The sequence below is a fragment of the Theropithecus gelada genome, chromosome 13 (assembly GCF_003255815.1).
Source record: "Theropithecus gelada isolate Dixy chromosome 13, Tgel_1.0, whole genome shotgun sequence".
NCBI classification, from domain to species: domain Eukaryota; kingdom Metazoa; phylum Chordata; class Mammalia; order Primates; family Cercopithecidae; genus Theropithecus; species Theropithecus gelada.
This window is the reverse complement of record NC_037681.1, coordinates 90,559,343-90,578,379: the sequence shown is the minus strand read 5'-3', so window position 1 is coordinate 90,578,379 and position 19,037 is coordinate 90,559,343. Positions and strand designations below refer to the sequence as shown.

At 45.6% G+C, this 19,037-nt stretch overlaps 1 protein-coding gene across 3 annotated transcripts in view; it reads right to left on the bottom strand.

Annotated features, from left to right (window-relative positions):
- Window positions 1-9,119: 9,119 nt before the first annotated feature.
- Window positions 9,120-19,037, bottom strand: part of MXD1 (MAX dimerization protein 1) — a 28,692-nt gene continuing 18,774 nt past the window's right edge. For 2 of the 3 annotated variants that reach the window (XM_025353723.1, XM_025353725.1), the window contains 3 exons: window positions 16,572-16,686; window positions 14,687-14,846; window positions 9,120-13,982 (listed from right to left, as the gene is read on the bottom strand). In XM_025353723.1, the coding sequence (XP_025209508.1) occupies window positions 13,795-13,982; window positions 14,687-14,846; window positions 16,572-16,686 (463 nt within the window). In that variant the 3' untranslated portion in view covers window positions 9,120-13,794. The remainder of the gene's footprint in view (window positions 13,983-14,686; window positions 14,847-16,571; window positions 16,687-19,037) is intronic. The other variant, XM_025353724.1, reaches the window with a different exon arrangement.

The window sequence follows — 19,037 nt, the reverse complement described above, 5'->3', positions numbered from 1 at the left end:
AAAAAAAAAAAAAAAAAAAAAAAAAAAGAAAATAAAAAACTCACCAAAAAAAATCATCAAACAAGTAGAGGAGACATAATTGGCTAAAAATAAACTAGGAGAGAAAAAACCTCTAAAACCTCCCTAAAACTCCAAATCCTCTTTTTTGATTGTTCATTTTTATTGCTTTGTTTTTTCTTTCATGGTTTAAATTCCTTTTAGTATTTTCTTTTTTTAAATTACAAAAGCAACGAGTGAGCCTTGCGGGAAAAGCAGAAACTTCAGTCAATCTATATCTAGATCTACATATCATACACACACACACACACACGCATGCACACACTCACTCACTTTTTTTTTTTTGAGATGGAGTCTCGCTTTGTCGGCAGGCTGGAGTGCAGTGGCGCGATCTCGGCTCACTGCAAGCTCTGCCTCCTGGGTTCAAGTGATTCTCCTGTCTCAGCCTCCCGAGTAGCTGGGACTACAGGCGCCCGCCATCATGCCCAGTTAATTTTTGTATTTTCAATAGAGACAGGGTTTCACCAAGTTGGCCAGGATGGTCTCGATCTCTTGACCTTGTGATCTGCCTGCCTCGGCCTCCCAAAGTGTTGGGATTACAGGTGTGAGCCACTGCACCCGGGCCACACACTCACATATTTTATATACATATATAAGAACCTTGAACTCACTCACCCTGCTTAGGTACAACATGGTGTATTTTTCCAGACCTTTCTCTATATACACTCATATGAATGTATTTTCTTTCACTCTTTCGCTCTCACTCTCTCATTCTTGCCTTTTCTTTCTTTCCTTTTAACAAAAGTAGGATTACATCGTAATTTCTGTTTTGCAAACTTTCATCTTTATTAAACCAATCCTCTATTTTATCTTTTTTTTTTTTTTTTTTTTTTTTTTTTGAGACAGAGTCCCACTCTGTTGCCCGTGCTAGAGTGCAGTGGCACGATCTTGGCTCACTGCAAACTCCTCCTCCTGGGTTCAAGTGATTCTCCAGCCTCAGCCTCCGGAATAGCTGGGACTACAGGAGCCAGCCACCATGCCCGGCTAATTTTTGTGTGTTTGGTAGAGACGAGGGTCTCACCATGTTGGCCAAGCTGGTCTGGAACCGTTGACCTCAAGTGATCCACCTGCCTCGGCCTCTCAAAGTGCTGAGATTACAGGGATGCGCCACTGTGCCTAGCCTCCCCTATTTTTTAACATTTAGATTGTTTCCAACATTTGCTGTTATAAACCTCACAGTATGGTAATGAAAAGGAGTGTACTGCAACCACACAAGAAAAACGAATGTCACAGTGTTGAATGAAAGAAGCCAGACACAAAACATTTACAATATGATTTCGTTTGTGTAGTATTCTCAAACAGATAGGCAAACCTAAAGCTCAGCCACAGAGATGCATTCTTAGGAGGCAAAAGGACAAAGGCAAAAAGGATGCAGTCACCCAGCAGCAGGGTGGCTATGTCCTTCAGGGCTAACAAGGGTGCTGTGTCGGGAAGGACACTCAGGTGTACCTGGGGGCCAGTGATGTCCTGGCTCTTCACTAGTTGTGTTTTTGTGGGTTCTTACTTTATAACTATTAAACAGTACCTTTATGTTTTATGCACTTTTACATCTATATGTGCTGGCTGGGGGTGGTGGCTCATGCCTGTAATCCCAGCACTTGGGGAGGCTGAGGCCGGTGGATCACCTGAGGTCAGGAGTTCGAGACCAGCCTGCCCAACATGGCAAAACCCCATCCCTACTAAAAGTACAAAAATTAGCCGGGCATGGTGGCAGACGCCTGTAATCCCAGCTACTCAGGAGACTGAGACAGAAGAATCGCTTGAACCCGGGAGACAGAGGTTGCAGTGAGCCGAGATCATGCCATTGCACTCCAGCCTGGATGAAAGAGTTAGACTCTGTCTCAAAACACAAACAAACAAACAAATACACATATATGTGCCAAATCATGATAAAAACGTTAAAAATGAACAGAATAAAAATAGTTAACTAAAAAATTAACTAGAAATTTAAAGCACAGGGTAAAACTAAATATCCCGAAATGTAAGCAAAATACTTGAAAAGGCACAAAACGATGCAATTCACCTTCATGCTGCATTAAAATTCTAATTTTTGAAAAATAATGTGGGGTATACTTTTAGACCAAATTGTCCTTTGGGTTGAATTGTTTCCGCTGCAACTTGTTCTCAACCAAATTGTTTTCTGTCCAATTGCTTTTGTTTTTGAACCAGTCACCTGGATTATTCCAAAACCCAGGCATTTTCTGTGGCCCTCATTGTACTGTACAACTCTGATGGTGATCAAGTCCTTTGTTTTTAATAAAAACCTCACTGGCTGTGTTTCACCACCTCTGCTTGGGGCCATATGATACTGGAGACTCTTGTCCTGCCTTAGCTCTGAGCCTGAAGTTCACGTCTGTCTTTCTTGAAAAGCATTCATTCGTTTGTTCATTCATTCATTCATCCGTGCATCCATCCACAAGTGGCCATTGCTGAGCACCCACAGGCGTGGTCCTGGGCACTGGGTCAGAGCCGCAGGGTGCCTGCAGTCTCTGCTCCGGCAGAGCTCCGTGTGAACATCACACAGGTAAAATACAAGGTGTCAGGTGGCGATAAGAGAAAGTGAAATGCATCACTGCGGGGACAGCAGATAGAAAGTGACCAGGGAGCTGCGATTTTATACAGGTGGAGTCGGGGGTCCTCAAGGACACGGGGACGTTTGCACTGAGACCTGACTGAAGCGCAGTCTGCGGCAAGGGTGCCCGGGGAAGCGGCCAGGCAGGTGCCCCAAGTGGGGGCCCCCAGGTGTCCAGGGAAGAGTGAGTGAGGAGAGGGCTGGGGGGTGGCCAGGGCCTGATCGGGTGGGGACCCGCCGCTGGGGAGGCCTGAGTGCTGTCAGCCGGACGGCATTTGCGGGAGGGCAGGGTTTACAGGGGAGGCAGGGGGCGCAGGCAGAGCGGGGAAACAGGGAGAGGAGCTCGGAGGCTTCTGTGGGGTCCGGTGGCCCCGGGGGCAGGGCAGCCCCCTCCCTCGGGGCCTCTTCCTGAGACCAAAGGCCTCCACTCTGCCGGAGCAGCCCGCCCCCTTTCCTCCAGGGCGCGCCGCGGTGTTCAGCACCGCCCTCCGTGGCTGCAAGCCTTCCCAGCCTGCCCGGAGCCTCCACTGATCCCTCCTAAAGGCATCTGGTCCAAGCTGCCCCCGCTGCGGCCTGTCAAGCACTTTTGGATCCTGGTTCTGTCAGGCCCTAAGTGCCGTCTGGCAACCACGGGGTCATTCCTAGACGTAGAGAAGGTGCCATCCATTCCCGACTGCAAATGGCTGTATTGACGTTGACTGGAACAGGCTGAGGACAGTGTCCCCTCCATGCCGCTGGACAGCTTCCTGCAGTGACCTGTCTCCGCTAATCTAACCTTGGTGGGGGCCGAGGGATGGGGTAATAAAATATTGAAATTTGCAAGCTATTAATTTTGATTGTTTGTTTGAGACAGGGTCTCACTCTGTGGCCTGGGCTGGAGTGCAGTGGTGCAATGGTGGCTCACTGCAGCCTCGACCTCCCTGGGCTCAAGCAGTTCTCCCGCCTCAGCCTCCCAAGCAGCTAGGACCACAGGCACAGGCCACCACCTCAGCTAATTTTTTTTTTTTTTTTTTTGACAGATGGGGTCTCCCTCTGTCTCCCAAGCTTACTCTTAAAAAATCTGTGGCCAGCCTCGGTGGCTCACGCCTGTAATCCCAGCACTTTGGGAGGCTGAGGATCACAAGGTCAGGAGGTCGAGGCCATCCTGGCTAACACGGTGAAACCTCGTCTCCACTAAAAATACAAAAAATTAGCTGGGCGTGGTGGCGGGCGCCTGTAGTCCCAGCTACTCAGGAGGCTGAGGCAGGAGAATGGCGTGAACCCGGGAGGCAGAGCTTGCAGTGAGCCGAGATCGTGCCACTGCACTCCAGCCTGGGCCACAAAACAAAACAAAACAAAACAAAACAACAACAACAAATCTGTAACAGAGCAGATTCAAAGCTAGTTCCATAGAACAATTATTCTCATTTACTTGCAATCCAATGAACTTTCTCCAGTTGAGGAGAAAGGATGGCATTCCTTCCTGTTTCTGACAGGGGACTCAGACCCAGGTCAGCACTGCCACTGCCTCTGGCCTCTGGAAATCCCCCGAGGAGCCCCAGTTCTTCTAGACAGGAGGGATTCTTTCCAGCCCTGGGGCAGCTCCCTCCTACTCCTTGGCAAGTTTGTTTCCATAACCAAAAAAACAAACAAAAAAACCAAAAAACCCGTCACACTCACCTTCCCTCTCCACACCCTTGACCCCAATAACCTCACTCCTGCTTAGTCAACCTCACTTCCCTCTGCTTGCAAAGCATTTTTTATTTTACACAGTGATTCCGCGTGGCAGTATCCTCCTGTTCTCTACAAAGGTGAATCAGAAGTGACTTCCAAAATTACAAATACTAAAATAGGAAAAATGTTGAGTAAAAGTCAAGGCCAGAGAAGAGACTAAGGGGAAACTGGGTCACAAACATGCAAATTACAGGTTCTCACAAAATTACTAAAGGTGAAGAGTGAATTTGGCTCTGAGTTTCCTGACGGCCAAAGGAAGAAGAGAAAGATGATCTATTGCATGATTCACTGTTTCCCTGAGGTAAACACACCTGTTTTTCAGGGGAAAGCAATGGGATTGCTGTAATTAGTCCCAAAAGAATACTTTTCCCTGACATTAGAAAGTGTGGTGACGAGAAAGCAGGGCCAGGTTCTATCCTGATTATCTCTTTACACTTCCACTGATACCTCTTCTGGGCCCCACGCTGTTCCATGCCCTGTGCTAGTCTGCATTGACTGGCGGCTTCTTTGACCAAGGTTATTAACTGTAAGGTAGCCAAGAATTGTCACAACCTCTGCAGTTGCTCAGAGGTCACACTGGAAGTGTAGAGTTGTTCCTGTCTTGGTGGAGCTCTAGCTACTGTTGTTCTCAATTCGTAGTGCAAAGGTACATGTGAATGCTGGAACTGAAGTCATCTTGCACTCTTCTGACGAGATACTTGCAACATACGGGCATTTTAGCAAGGACTTCCTTCTGTCTCTCTTTCTCTGAGTCACCTCTGTACGACCTGGTCTCTCTTTCTATGAGAGGAGCTGCCCTGTAGGATTGGAGGGGTTTTAGGGTCATTTTGACCTTCCGAACAGCACCTAGGTGAGGTACCACCTGGAAAATACCCACCCCCCCCCCACTGTCAATGCCCACATTCTGTCCCTGAGTCACCCTCTGCTCCCCCTTTCGGTTTAACCACTTCCTGCCCACTGTTTGTTGTCTAAACAGCACAGTCAGAATGACATATTTGAACACTTCCCCACCCTCTAATGTAATTTTCCCTTCCAAGCTTATTTCTTCTCTGAGTGTTGGAATTTTGTATTCTGAAAATCCAAGTCACATGCCAGACAGTGTTCGAACGTTCTCTCCTTGGCTGGGAAAATGATCGTAATTGCTCATATGTACTGAATGCTTTCTGCATGTCAGGCACGGGGAAAAGTTGTTTGCATACTTTACCTTACTTAATCCCCCCAGCAGCCCTGGGAAGTACATGCTGTTGTTATCCTCACTCTACAGACCGGGTCGGTAGAGCCCCCGATACTTGCTTGGGGTCACCTAGGGTGTAAGGGTGGAGTTGGCATCGACACTTAGCTCCATTTGACCAGAGTCTGCATGTGACCATCACCCAGGACCACCTTCCGGGGTACCGAGAGGACATGGGCACTCCCCCTGAGTTTCCGTTTCCACTTGGTCAGCCTATTCGTCCCTGTTGGTCATTATTGGCTCGAAAGCTTCGCAGCAGTGGTGTTTTCCACCTTCCGGGGGATGACAGTATCAGCGTGGCAAGGCGAGTGTGCTGGATGTTCTGCTTGTAACCAAACGGACTCCCCAGCAGATGCTGGGTCTCCCATGCCTACTGGCCCCTGTACATGGCTGGGGGCTGCCTCCAGGTGTCACCCAGTCCGGCCATCTGGCTGGCCAATGGGGTTGGTTGGCCTGTGCCTTTCTTTCTTTCCCCTATCCCTCAGGCCCTCCCAGGTGCCTTCTCCTCCAGGATGGCTGCTTTCTTTGAAGGCAGACATATTTCTGACACAGGGCTCCCTGCATTGACTGTCTTCCTCACCTCTGCCCCCAGGCGAGGCCAAGAGCATCCTAGAAAAACCCCCTCCCTTTTCTCCAGGGCCTGAGTGGCCTCTCCAGCTCCAATAACCCCAGTCCACCCGCTCTGACCTGGCCTCAGCTGCATGCCCTTGGCCTCTGTGCTGGCTCTTCCTGTGGTCATCCCTTTGGATGAGATGGTTTGCCTGGCCCATTAAATCCTTAGCCTGTCTTCACCAGACATGCAGCCTTCACCCACAGCCCGGGAGGCTCCCGGAAGCTTCAGCCAGTTAGAGCCTGCCCTGCTGTCTTCCTGAAAGGGGGTTAGTCACTCTGTCCCAGCATAAAGCTTCCCTTTCCTCTGGGCAACATGTTCAACCCAGCTAGCAGCCAGCAGCCGCATCTACCTCATCCAGTCCCACAAAGAAACTCTCAGAAGCAATGACTCCAGAATTCTGCATGGAACAGAGTGGGAGGGAGCTGCCTTGCCACCCCGTTTGGCCTGAGCCCTTAGCGATACTACCTGCAGAGACCCCGCCTGTAGGGCCCTTGGCCACTGGAAGCCGAATGTCCTTTCCTTTTATATATATTTTTAAATAATTCCAACTTTCGTTTTAGATTCAGGGGGTGTATGTGCAGGTTACAAGGGTTTGTTTTTTTAGTTTTAGTTTTTTGAGACAGGGTCTCGCTCTGTCACCCAGCCTGAAGTGCAGTGGTACAATCATAGCTCACAGGAGCCTTGACCTCCTGGGCTCCCATCCTCCCATCTCAGCCTCCAGAGTAGCTGGGACTACAGGCCTAAGTGTCCTTTATTGATGGGAAGGCCTAAGTGGGCAATGGGCCTTCCATAGTCTCTTGGCAGAGAGCCTTGGTGTGGCCCTCCTCATCTAGGTCATAGTGACATAGAAGAGGCAGGCCAAAACTGCACTGGGTAATGGAGACTCCAAGGCTTAAGTAGAAGTTGTGTATGGTAAATACTGGTTGAATAAATAAGTGATGTCACAGGGTTCACCACCAAGAAGACATGGGATAGAGTGTCTTCCTCTGAGAGCATGCTGGTTTATTCCCACCAGATCCCCAGGAGGATCAGTAGTAGGGGGTCCTTCTTCACAACAGGCACAGAGGGAAGTTAAGTTTGAGAGGAGAGCCATGCCTTAGTAATTGTATTGTGAATTCCCAGTTTTCTGCTCCACTGTCTGGAATCTAAGGTCCCCCCTATAGAAAATAGGTAGCCTCGTTCAAAGGCTTAAACAGGAAAAGATGCTGTATATGGAAGACTGATGACAATGTGGCACAGCTCTTGTAAAAATTGGGGCAAAGGAGTATGGGACTCAGCAGCCAGGCTGCTGATGCTTCCAATCCCACCCCTCACCAGCTCTGTGGGCTTGGGGCAAAATGCCTCACTTCTCTCTCCCTCAGCTTCCTCACCTGTCAAGTTTGGATAATGCTAGCACTCCCCTCCCAGGGCCAATGCGAAGGTTCACAGAGGCCCTGCAGTGGCGCACTCAGCCCTTAGTCAGCACTCAGTAAATGTGGGTTGACCCTCATTATGACATGGGCCCATACAGCATTATAACAAGTGATATTTTTTCATCCAGCTACTGTGAACAAGTCAGGAAACTTCGGAAATAAGATTTGTCATCTTGTGGGGGAGGCTATTTTATGTGAAAGCTGTCTTTCTAATTATCCACAGTTCAGAGCTTCCTCTCCACAACCACAGTAAACAAGGGATCCTGATGCTGTAGAGAACGTAGCTTTTGTTGAGGTTGTGACCAATGCACTATTAGGTGGGTTCCATTTGGAGCTCGTCCACGGTGAAGGATCCTAGAATCACACATCCTAAAAGGACCCAGCTGCCACCCCTACCCTTTGGAGAAAGCAGACAAGGCAGGCCACTTGCCAAAGTAGCAGTACCAGAAAGTTCCTTTTTCATCAGCCCTGCAGGCACAATGCCAATGTAGTTAACTTATAGGGCACCATAAAAAACTTTCAAAAATTTTAGGTGGTTTTTAGAATAAGAAGACATTGGTCAACAAGGAGAAAGACAACTTTTTCCTTCCTCTTGACTCTGAAAAAGTGCTCTCCTGGTGTAACAAAAACAGGAAGACACACTGCACTTGGCGAACTTGCCAAGACGAGGACTTGAGCACCAGTGAGACTCACGCTGGAAAGGTGGCAGCATGAGGCAGGGCGTTTGTGTGCTGTTCTTAGATGTGTCCTCACCTTTAGGACACAGCCTGATACGGAGCGGGTGCTCAAGCTGTATTTGTTCAGTGAATGAATAAATGTATACTAACCAAATGGGTTAGTATGTAAAAGAATGGACATCCTCAGCCAATGCCTCTCTCCTCTCAGTGAGTTGTGCAATCCACGAGGTCTTTCCTTCCACGTGCCCCAGCCTCCAGGCCACACCGCAGCCCCACGAAGCTCTGCCCTGCCTAAGCACCTGCCTCAACTGCCCTGGATGTTCTCCTTCCCAGTAATGCTCCTTTCCCAGCAAACACTCACTCTTCCTCCAGGGCCTAGCTCGAATGCACCAACTCTGACTTCTCATGGAACTTTACCATACAACTTTATTCCACAACTAATTACACCGCATTAAATTGTGTGCATATCTTTCCCAGGCTACAGGCTGCTCGAAAGACGCGGAAGTCTTGGCAGTGCTTACAGCCCCAGTGCACTGCCTGCATCATCAGAGACACCCAAAACAAAGGGCAAGTCAGCCAAGAGCGAGTGAACCAGCAGGTGAAACCAGTAGGTGGGATGATGGGGCAGTGGAGAGGGTGGGACTGTGGCTAATTCTGATCAACAAATGGGCTCAACTGGAGCTACACAATCTCAATCCTCATCACAGGCTCCAAGGGCTGAAAACTTTTAGCTAGTGATGTTTCCCTTAAATTAAAAGAAAAAAAAAGAAATCTGATGAACGCAGTTCTGCAAGGACAACCATGAAAGGGCAAACTGGGATACAAAACATCAGAAAGACCACAATTTCTTTAATAATGAAATAATTTATTATTTGTTAACGGTTGAACAATACAGTTTACATATACACAGCAAAGATTCTCTAAAACATGTAGTTTCTAAAAATGCATGTGCTAACTGTAGTAAAAAGCACCATTCTCTATGGTCTTGACACAGGATTTACATTGGCGTCATATTTACATAAAGAAACATCTGGAAACAGAATAGCATACCCTTTCATCTGCTGCTCCCCTGTCAGGCTGTATGTAGCATTAGGAAGATGGCCCCCCCAAAATGATGGTTAACAGCAATATTCCAAGAGCACCAGTTCTAGGGACGGGGGTAAAGGCAAGTTTGGTTGTCAGGTAAAAGCTAAAATGAAGAATGCTCCCTCAACTTGCCACCCCCCCAGAGAGAAGAAATCAAAATGTAAAAATCTGGATAAATCTTAAAATCGGGTGCCTTATGATTTCTCACTTTATGATTTTGAGAAAAGGTCAGATACTCAATCTCTTCAGCCATTCAATAGCTGAATCTAGCAGTGCCTGTCAATTTCTTCTTTCAGAAGAATCTGAGAAAAATCATCCATGTAATATTGATAATGAAAAAAATCATGATAAATCACCTATTGCACACCCCACCCTCTAACCCAGTTATCTTTGAAAGCAAAGCATCCTACAGTCTATAGATATCAGAGGATGTAGAATGAGAAAACCACCTCATCGAAAAGGGCCTTTAGGTTGTCTTCAACCAGGAAGAGTTTTTAAATAGGAGTAGCCAGCTACTAGACACGCTAAACACGCTGCACTGGAGTCAAACATAGAAAAAGAATAGACTGACGTGCAGGAAATCGCGTTTAGCCTTTTACTACCTGATGTTCAACACTCAGGGAAGGCAAAGAGGTGCAGACAAACTTGGGGAAACAAAGAAGAAACAGAAAAGACCAGGATTTTAAAGTCTCTTGTGTGGTTCATGAAAAAATAAAAAATAAAAAAAGACCAAGACTTGGGGGAAGAAGTAGACTGTAAAGGACAATGATAGTGGTATTCTTGCCAATACAGTGTGGTATAAAAACCTAAATAATAATGTGTGTGTGTGTGTGTGTGCGCGTGTGTGTATAGACACTTTTCAAAAATAAGTTCTCTCTTGAAAGGACGGGGAAGAGGCAAGAAGAAATAAGCCCACAAAATCCATTCTCAAGCTCTAAGATATTGCTAGACGGTTATTTTGAGCATCACAATCCTACCTAGTTTACACTTTTTTCTTTTTTCTTAGCCCCCAGGATTTGCTTTTGGCCACTTTGGGGATGCAGAAGAGAGGCCCACAGGAAACCTAGGTCAAGGCCCCTTTGTTGCTTTTGAAAAAGTAGAGGTTAAAGGAAAATGCCCACCTTAAAAAATAAACAAAACAAAAAAACACTCAAGTGGCCAACTGCAGGATGAGGGCCTACTTCATGTTCAGTTCTGAATCAACACTGAAATTATTTTCATCTTGGGTTGACTGGGAAAATCTAGGTCCTGCCTAAAAATGTGATGCATTTGGAATCACTAAACTAGCATTAGGTGTGTGACTACAGAAAGGAGCCAGCAGTTGCTATCAGCACCTTGAAGAATTCAAGATCTCTGCTTAGCAAAAGAAAACCAAAATAAAGACACCCTGGGTGCTCGGCCCACCATTCAAAGCCAACAGGGGATGGAAAGCTATGTTTTCAGGATGTTACAGAAGCACACATATATATTTTCTCACTGAATGAAATTAAATTAGACTGCATACTCTTATTTTTCCCACTTGCACTATGATGGTATCAATAAGAGTGCAGTTTAGATTTTTTTAGTTTTTTAAAATCAACTTTCACATAAAAATATGCATGTGCCTATATTTATACATGTCTATATTTACGTACAATTGTCAAAGTCTTAAAGGCTGGGGTTTATATCTTTGCCCATCCCCTCCCAACCCCAAATCCCTACTAGAAAGGTTTTCATCTTGCTTAAAAAGACAAAACAACTAAAAAGACTATAGCTCTTAGCAGTCAGGCTGGTGGATCAGTGAATGAGAGAGGATAGACTGGCAAACCAGGGCTGCTGGTCAGCAGCGGGGGCGGAGGATGGGGTCAGGGGATTAGCTGCCTTGGGCTGAGTTTGCTGGTCCTGAAGATTACAGTTTTGGTTAGAGAGAGAAGCCTGTCTAGCATGCTGACTCGGTCTACCTCGAGCTTTGAAAGTAATGTCTAACCCTGCTGTCAGTTTATCACAAGTGCATTAAAAATATAGAGATCTATCAAGTTCCACATTTATATGCAATCAAATTGAAAAGGACCAGACAAACAGTGCAAAGGTCAAATAATTACTGTTTTATATTGGGACAGTACATTTCAGATTTCAACCAAAAGACAAAAATGCAGTTTAACTCAAAGGCACAACAATTGAAACACAGAAAATAATGGCATCTCTTGGATGCCTTATTTCTAAATTAAACAAAGAAGTACACAAATTTTGTTCCCTTCCCTCCCCCAGTGCAAGCCCACAAGCTTTTTCCAAAGTCTTGAGCTTTCGATGCTGTCCCGCATCGTGGACTTGTGAGGCGCTTGGATGTAGCAATGAAACAAAATGCTTGAGAGGTCTAGTGAATGGCATTCAAAAGGGACCTCAAAGTGCAGACATATCTTTTTCAAACATGTTACAGGCTGAGCTGGCTCTGTGAACACCATCACTCTGCTTAAAATCCAGGAAGCAGGCTTTAAAAATGCAAAAGGCATACAAGTTGTATTTCAGTGCAAATCTTTAGCTGGTTGTTGGAAAAGATTCCAAAAATTAAAAAAAAAAAAAAAAAAAAAAAAAAATCCTTTGTGTCACCTGCCCCTCCCCCCAGCCAAAGCTGAAATGAAGAAAAAACAAAGACAGAAGAATTACAGATGACTTTGGAATCATTTAAGAATCCACTACTTCCAATTAGAACATTTAGAAAAATACATTAAAGAATCATTTTTTAAAACACATAAAAGTAATCTTGCTTTTTGAAATTGCTCTTCGGGCATAGAATGAGCTTCCGTGGGGAGCGCGTTTGAGCTTTGACCTTAGCTGTGTGCGAGGTGCAGACGCTGGGGGAGCTTCAGGCTGTGGTGTGCGAGTGACCGCAGGCCAGCAGGCGCGCGGGGGGGTGGCTGCCCGCTGCCGAGTCAGCCATTGAGCCCTTAGGTCGCAGTGCGTCCATGGATTTTAGGAATGTTCTCATCACTTTGTGACACACTCTGCTTCAGCATCACAGATTTTACAAATGGTTCAAATTCAATGAAAAAGATTCGCCAGAGGCTGAAAACATCAAGACCTCAAAAATATGAATGCAAAAATATTCAGGGGAATGAACTAATTTTGTAGATACCTACATACAAAGTTTCTAGAACATCTATAAAAGCACAAAGTCATAAGAATTTTTTTCCATTACATTAGTTTATATAAAATGAATAAATAGTATTTATAGATTTAATGTGTCTTATGTACATATACATGTGCTCTGTTTTAGCTTAAATAAAAATGCTACAAAGTTGGAGACCACTTAAGGGAGAAATCATAACCAAAAAGAAAAATCAGCCTTTTAAACTATCAACCCAAAAGCCTCCATAAAGAAGTTTCTGGGTGTGTCCAAAAATAATCAATAAGGAGAGGAGTTCTAGTAACGGTGTACCATCCTCTCCTGTTCACCTGCAACAGAGTAGAAACGTGGACTTTTTCTTTCACTGATAATGGCTACTAGCGCTGCTAGTGCCACAGCTCAGTTATTGCTGAAAGTTCAATAGGAAAATAGATTATAATTGGACCAAATGTCACTTATTTGGGGGGAAAAAAAGGATAATCACTTTGTGTTAAGTGGGAAATGGAGATCTCATTTATCTCTGAGGTAGGAAAAAAAAATGTTCCAGAGACAAGTAGCATTAACAAAGTTGGAGGGGAGAATGTGCCTCGAGATAGCAGAACACAACGAGGTCCCAAGAACATCGCACAAAAATAGATTGTACCGTTTTGTTTGTGAGAACAAACAATTTGGAACTTTGATGAGCTGTGCAACCCCAAAGACACACTATCAAGGTGTCCATTTTAAAGTGAGAAATACTGCTCCCATCCACACGCGGTGCGTCGGGGGAATGAGCATGCGCGGTGTGAAGGGCGTGTTTTCTAGAGGTATTCCTGACTTCCTCACTGGTGGTGAGGTCCATGGTTAAGTGCTCTTAAATGCCGCTTTCAAAGCTTACTTTGGAGTTCTGAGATCAGGATCTCAATTTCAAAAGTTTGTTTCCTTCAGTTTCCTAAGTACAAGACACACTTGGACGTTCCTCCTAGGCAAGTAACATAGTAAGCCAGAAAACTGGAAGAAAGGTCTGGGAGAGGACACGAGGAGAGCAAAGAGGGGGACTGCTGAGATGTGGACATTGCTTACTCGGTCTAAGAATTCTTGGATGCTTCAAATTGATTGGAATGTATAGTCTCTCAGAGACAAATTTTTATGGCGAGTAAAAGAGAAGCTAGTGGATGCAATCAGAAACCCACAATCCTAAGCACTTCCTTGAAAACAGTTACAAAGCTGATTTTGGTCAAGGTGGGACACTGAAGTTTACGTGCAAGGGAGTTGTGGGCAGGTCCAATACGTTACCTAATCAGAACCAACAGGGAGAACCTTCAAGGAGGCAGCCGCAGTGCCCATTCTCTTAGAGACCAAGACATGCCTTGTGACTGTCCTGCAGCTTTATTCTCTTGATGCTGGCGCTGGAATAGCCCTCGTCACTGCCGAGGCTCTGCATGCTGCCCCGCTCGTCAGAGTCGCTCACGCTGCTGCTGCTCCAGTCCAGATCACCCGTGAGATAGTCCGTGCTCTCCACGTCAACGTCGATTTCTTCTGCAGGGAGGACAAGAGAGAAGAACACTGATGAAAGCGCTCTGCAGAAAACTCAGGTGCAGTGGCTCATGCTTGTAATCCCAGCACTTTGGGAGGTTGAGGCGGGTGGATCACTTGAGGTTAGGAGTTTGAGACCAGCTCGGCCAACATAGTGAAACCCCGTTTCTACTAATACAAAAATTTGGCCGGGCGTGATGGCTCACGCCTGTAATCCCAGCACTTTGGGAGGCCAAGGTGGGTGGATTACTTGAGGTCATGAGTTTGAGACCAGCCTGGCCAACATGGTGAAACCTCATCTCTACAAAAATACAAAAATTAGCCAGGCATTGTGGTGTGTGCCTGTAATCCCAGCTGCTTGGGAGGCTGAGGCAGTGGAATCACTTGAACCCGGGAGGCAGAGGTTGCAGTGAGCCAAGATCACACCACTGCATTCCAGCCTGGGTGACAGAGCAAGATTCTGTCTCAAAACAAAACAAAACAAACTCAGGTTGAAAACCAACCCCAAACAAACCCTTCTGTGGGTTGTCACCTAACTGTTAGCAGGGAGGAGGAACCTGTCACTGCAGGTCACACTGTTCGACTTCTCTACATCATACCCAATGTCTTAGTTCTTCTTACACTCTGCCTCCTGTCTGCAGCACTGAACCCCTGCTCTGGAAGTGGGAGAGGACAAGAGAGACAGGAGGAGAGTGAGAGGGGCTCACCCCTGTCGGAGTCGGAGCGCTCCGAGGAGACGGTGGAGCCAATGCTGTCCATCCGGATCCTCTCAATGCCCAGTTTCTCCAGCTGCCTCTTCAGGTGTCGCTGCTCTCGCTGAAGTTGGTCTATTTGGTGAACGGCTTTTCTGTCACAATCTTCAAGTTTCTGCAAGTCAAAGGGGTAGTTGTTGGGCCCCACAGGGAGATTTCTAAATGGTCAATGCCCCCCACGTCTTCCTTTCTAGCAGTAGAATGCGCCAAACTTCCTCAGACGCCTTCTGGTGCCACTCGTCAAGCTTCTCCCTGAGACAGAAGTCGACTGGCCAGTGACTCCTGGCTTCGTCTGACTCTTCAGCATCGCCAGTGCTGGGGGTACTTGTCCTGTCACAGGGATTCTGGGGGAGAGCTCTCACATGGTGGCACCCTGGTAGCCCTCAGTTTTAGTATCAAAAAGACTGCAGGCAGCAGCCCCCAACCTGATCTCCCTTGTTTGCAGCGATCCCCTGAACACCTGATCTCTGAACTAGAAAACTGCACGTGACGGGAGCTTAAGAAACATGCTTCCATTTAAAACTATGTTTATTCAAGTACATGTCCCAATTACATAAGCACTTTTTTGTGTCATGCCAAATCTCAATTAACTTCTGTTTGTTAGCAGGAAATAATAGTCCCTTTTGATGTCCTGATTCTAATTTGTCCAACAGAAGAGTTTAGAAAACACATTTCCATATAATACTCATTTTTACAAATCTGCCCCCTAGCTTCTCATATTCTTCAGATAATTAAGAAGATTGTTTAATTGTAGCTGTTTTGCTTTAAATAGAGGTTTTCTCCCAGAATTGTCATGAATGTAGGCTACTAACCATAATTAAAGTAACATTTGTCCAACTATAATATGATTATACGAACATGCTAAACAGGGATTTTGGCTCTGCAGACTTCGAATCCAACTCCCCTTACCCTTTGCTATTCAGGCAGCATAGAGAGTGTCAACTCTGTGCCCAACACCCTGGGAGGTGCTGGGGCTGCGAGGTGAGCACAAAGACCCAGTCCCCTGCCTCGTGGAGCATATAGTCTAAGGACTGAGACAACCCAGTGGTCACACAAACCACTGTCAAATGTCAGTTATGACAGGGCTAAGAGATACCCAGTGCCTGGACCACCTGTCCACAGGAAGGAGGTCACTGAGTCGGGAAAGTCAGCGAAGGATTCTCTGAGCTAGAGAGACTTGCACTGTGATCTGAAGAATAAGTAGAAGGGAACAGCATGGACAAAGGCCCTAAAGTAAGACAATACGACAGTGCCAGGGACTGGAAGAAGAGCTGGAGAAAGGGGACTTGGGGAACAAGATGGTGCTGCAGAGGCAGGTGAGGACCAGGCAAGGCAGAGCCTGGGGCAGGCCAGGTGACAGAGCTTGTCCTGAGCCAGAGAAAAATTTTAAACAAGGTCACATGTTGATTTGCACCTTGAAAGGACTGTTCTCAGGAAGCATGGAAAGCAGACGGGAGGGACCCAGAGGGATACAAGGAGACCTCTGAGGATTTTATTGCAGTAGACAGTGGGGATGAAGATGGAAGTAGACCAGGTTGTAAAATATTTAGGCCTTGGAGATGGCCTAGATATATACGGTTAAGGAGCAGGAGCTATCAAGGACTCCTGAGTTTCGGGCTTGTACAACTGGATGGAGAGTTGGATGGACCATTTAACCTCTGGTGCATGGGAGTGAGAAACACTAAGCTAGGTTTTTAATATGTTGCATTTGAGGTACCTGTGATTCATCCAATAGCCAGACTGGAGGAGTTCTGGGGAGAGGACTGTCCTGGAGATATAACAACAGACAAACCCTCACTGAACAGGTAAGGATAAAGCAGCATCCCAACAATACACTTACCTTTATGTGCAATTTGGCTTTTGTTAATAAACTCAACGTAGTGTGTCGACTTGATTCAGGTCCAAGTGGCACCAGCCCCTTCAGCTTCTCCAGGCACAAGCGAAGATGAGCCCGTCTATGAAAACAAGACCACGGCAGCATTTGAGATTTCACAGTGGGCCAGAAGCACCCCAGGCAGAATGAGTTCTAAAAGAGTGTGAAGTTGCCCAGCCCTTGCTATGGCAAATGCTACCAATGACCTCTTGCTGAATAAACATATTTTGAACCAGACAATTCTGGTGAAAACCAATGAGAAGCAAAATCCAAGGTTTTCAAAGCTAAGTCTGTTGATAATACAAGCGTTGGGGTAGGGAATAATATCTGCTATTATATGGTCATTCACATATGTAAATACTATATACAGCAATGATCCCTGATTCACGATGGTTCAATTTACAATTTTTTAAAATTTATAATGAGTTTATTGAAGTATTAAATGCATATTAGACTTGGGATGTTTTTTATTTATGATGGGCTTTTTGAGACATAACCCCATCATAAGTCAAGGAGCATATATATCTGTGGCGTTATTTGTTGAAGCTTTATTTGTAAAAGCAAAGATTGAAACAACCCAAATGACCAGCCAGGAGGGAACTGGTTAAATAAATTATGCTACATCCACACCATGGAGTACTATGTAGCTATCAAAAAGAATGAGAATGTGCTTTATGTCCTATTAGGAAAGATTTTCCAGATATATTGTGAAGTGGAGAAAAGCAAGATTCCAAACTGTAAGTATACCATGCTATCTTAAAGGCGGAGGAAAACAAGAATCTATATTCATGTTTTCTTGTATGTAGACAAACTCTGGAACGACACATAAGAAACTGGCTAGGCAGGGAGAAGGCAAGGAACAGTCAGACAGAGATAAGGAAGGAAGCGATGGGGGTTTTTACTGAGTCATTTTTTATACTTTTTGTTCTTGGAGTATGTCAGACCGATGCAACGGCATGGAGTGGGAGAGGGAAAAGAGCTAGATGAAGAAGCAGACATGGCAACTGACTGAAGAGAGAGCACAAGAGTTGCTCCAATTTAGAAATTTACATTTCCTTGAAATGGTTTGTGCTTTATTCTAGAACCTGGAAGATTCTGTGAATGTAAGAAACAGCTGAGATTTGGGGTTTTTGCTTAAGCTTACCACCTCCTTAAAGCCTTCCCAAGCCATCCTAGCTTACAGTGATTCCTCTATTTTCTCAGCATCACTTGTTTATACTATTCACTGGGAAGTTCACTGTACTGCCTGAATTGTTTTGTAATTGTTACTTAACGATTCACTACAGTCTCCTTAGAAAGTCAGGACTGTAGCTTAATCATTGCTGTGCTGCCACAGTGCCTCAAACACATATGTGCTTACTAAGTGTTTGCTGAATGGATTATGTCATCTATTCAACTAGACTTTAAGCTTCTAGAGGACAGAGTCCATCTCTACTGCATCTTTGCACCATCAGCAGTACTCAGAGTCTTCAGGTTTTAGATAACATTCATTGCCCACACACAACCTACCTGGAGCAGAGCTTCCTGGAGTCTAGGAGGCTACCCTCCAGCTGAATTGGGAAACAATGCAATGCCTTATAGGTTTGCCGTTTTTCCTCTTAAGAATTGTACTGGTATAGCAAAAGTTGAAATGTAGACCAAAAAAAGGAAATGGCTTCAGAAAGCTATAGGACAGGTGAATATGCATGATATTAATGTAAGAAGTCAATTCACACTCTCTAGGGAGACTTCAGGATGTTCCCCCAAGGCAGGTCTAGTAAGCGAGGCATCAGACTTCCTTCCTTCTGAGCCTCCTGCCTCCTCTAGGTCATGAGGAAGTAGTCCTGAACTCTCCAAGGGCACTCTAAGGTTTGGCAAGCTTGGGGAGTACAGCATTCCTTTCTGAGCTAGGAAGAGGTAATGGGACACGGGTTTTACTATTTTGTAAGTCTTTCACTTGTTCTGAAAACCTGTCCATGTGGCAGAGTCATAGCAAAGACTCACCTTACAGGTTCGCTCCTCCCACTACTGCAACGGGTGGGGACGGGGAGGGGAAGGGAAGAAAACTTGTATGTAAAACATACTTGTTAATCTTGGATAATATTCTTCAACAAGAGCCATGAAAATAGATGTTATTAGAAACACTATGAGAAAGTATAATTTATACATTTATAAATTTGTCTAATTTATTTCTTGTCATAAAACTTATAGACTAATTTTCTTTTTCTTTTTCTATTTTTGAGACAGAGTTCTCGCTATTGTTGCCCAGGCTGGAGTACAGTGGCGTGATCTCAGCTCACGGCAACCTCTGCCTCCCAGGCTCAACAGATTCTCCTGCCTCAGCCTCCTGAGTAGCTGGGATTACAGGTGCCGGCCACCACGTCCGGCTAATTTTTGTATTTTTAGTAGAGATGGGGTTTCACCATGTTGGCCAGGCTGGTGTTGAACTCCTGG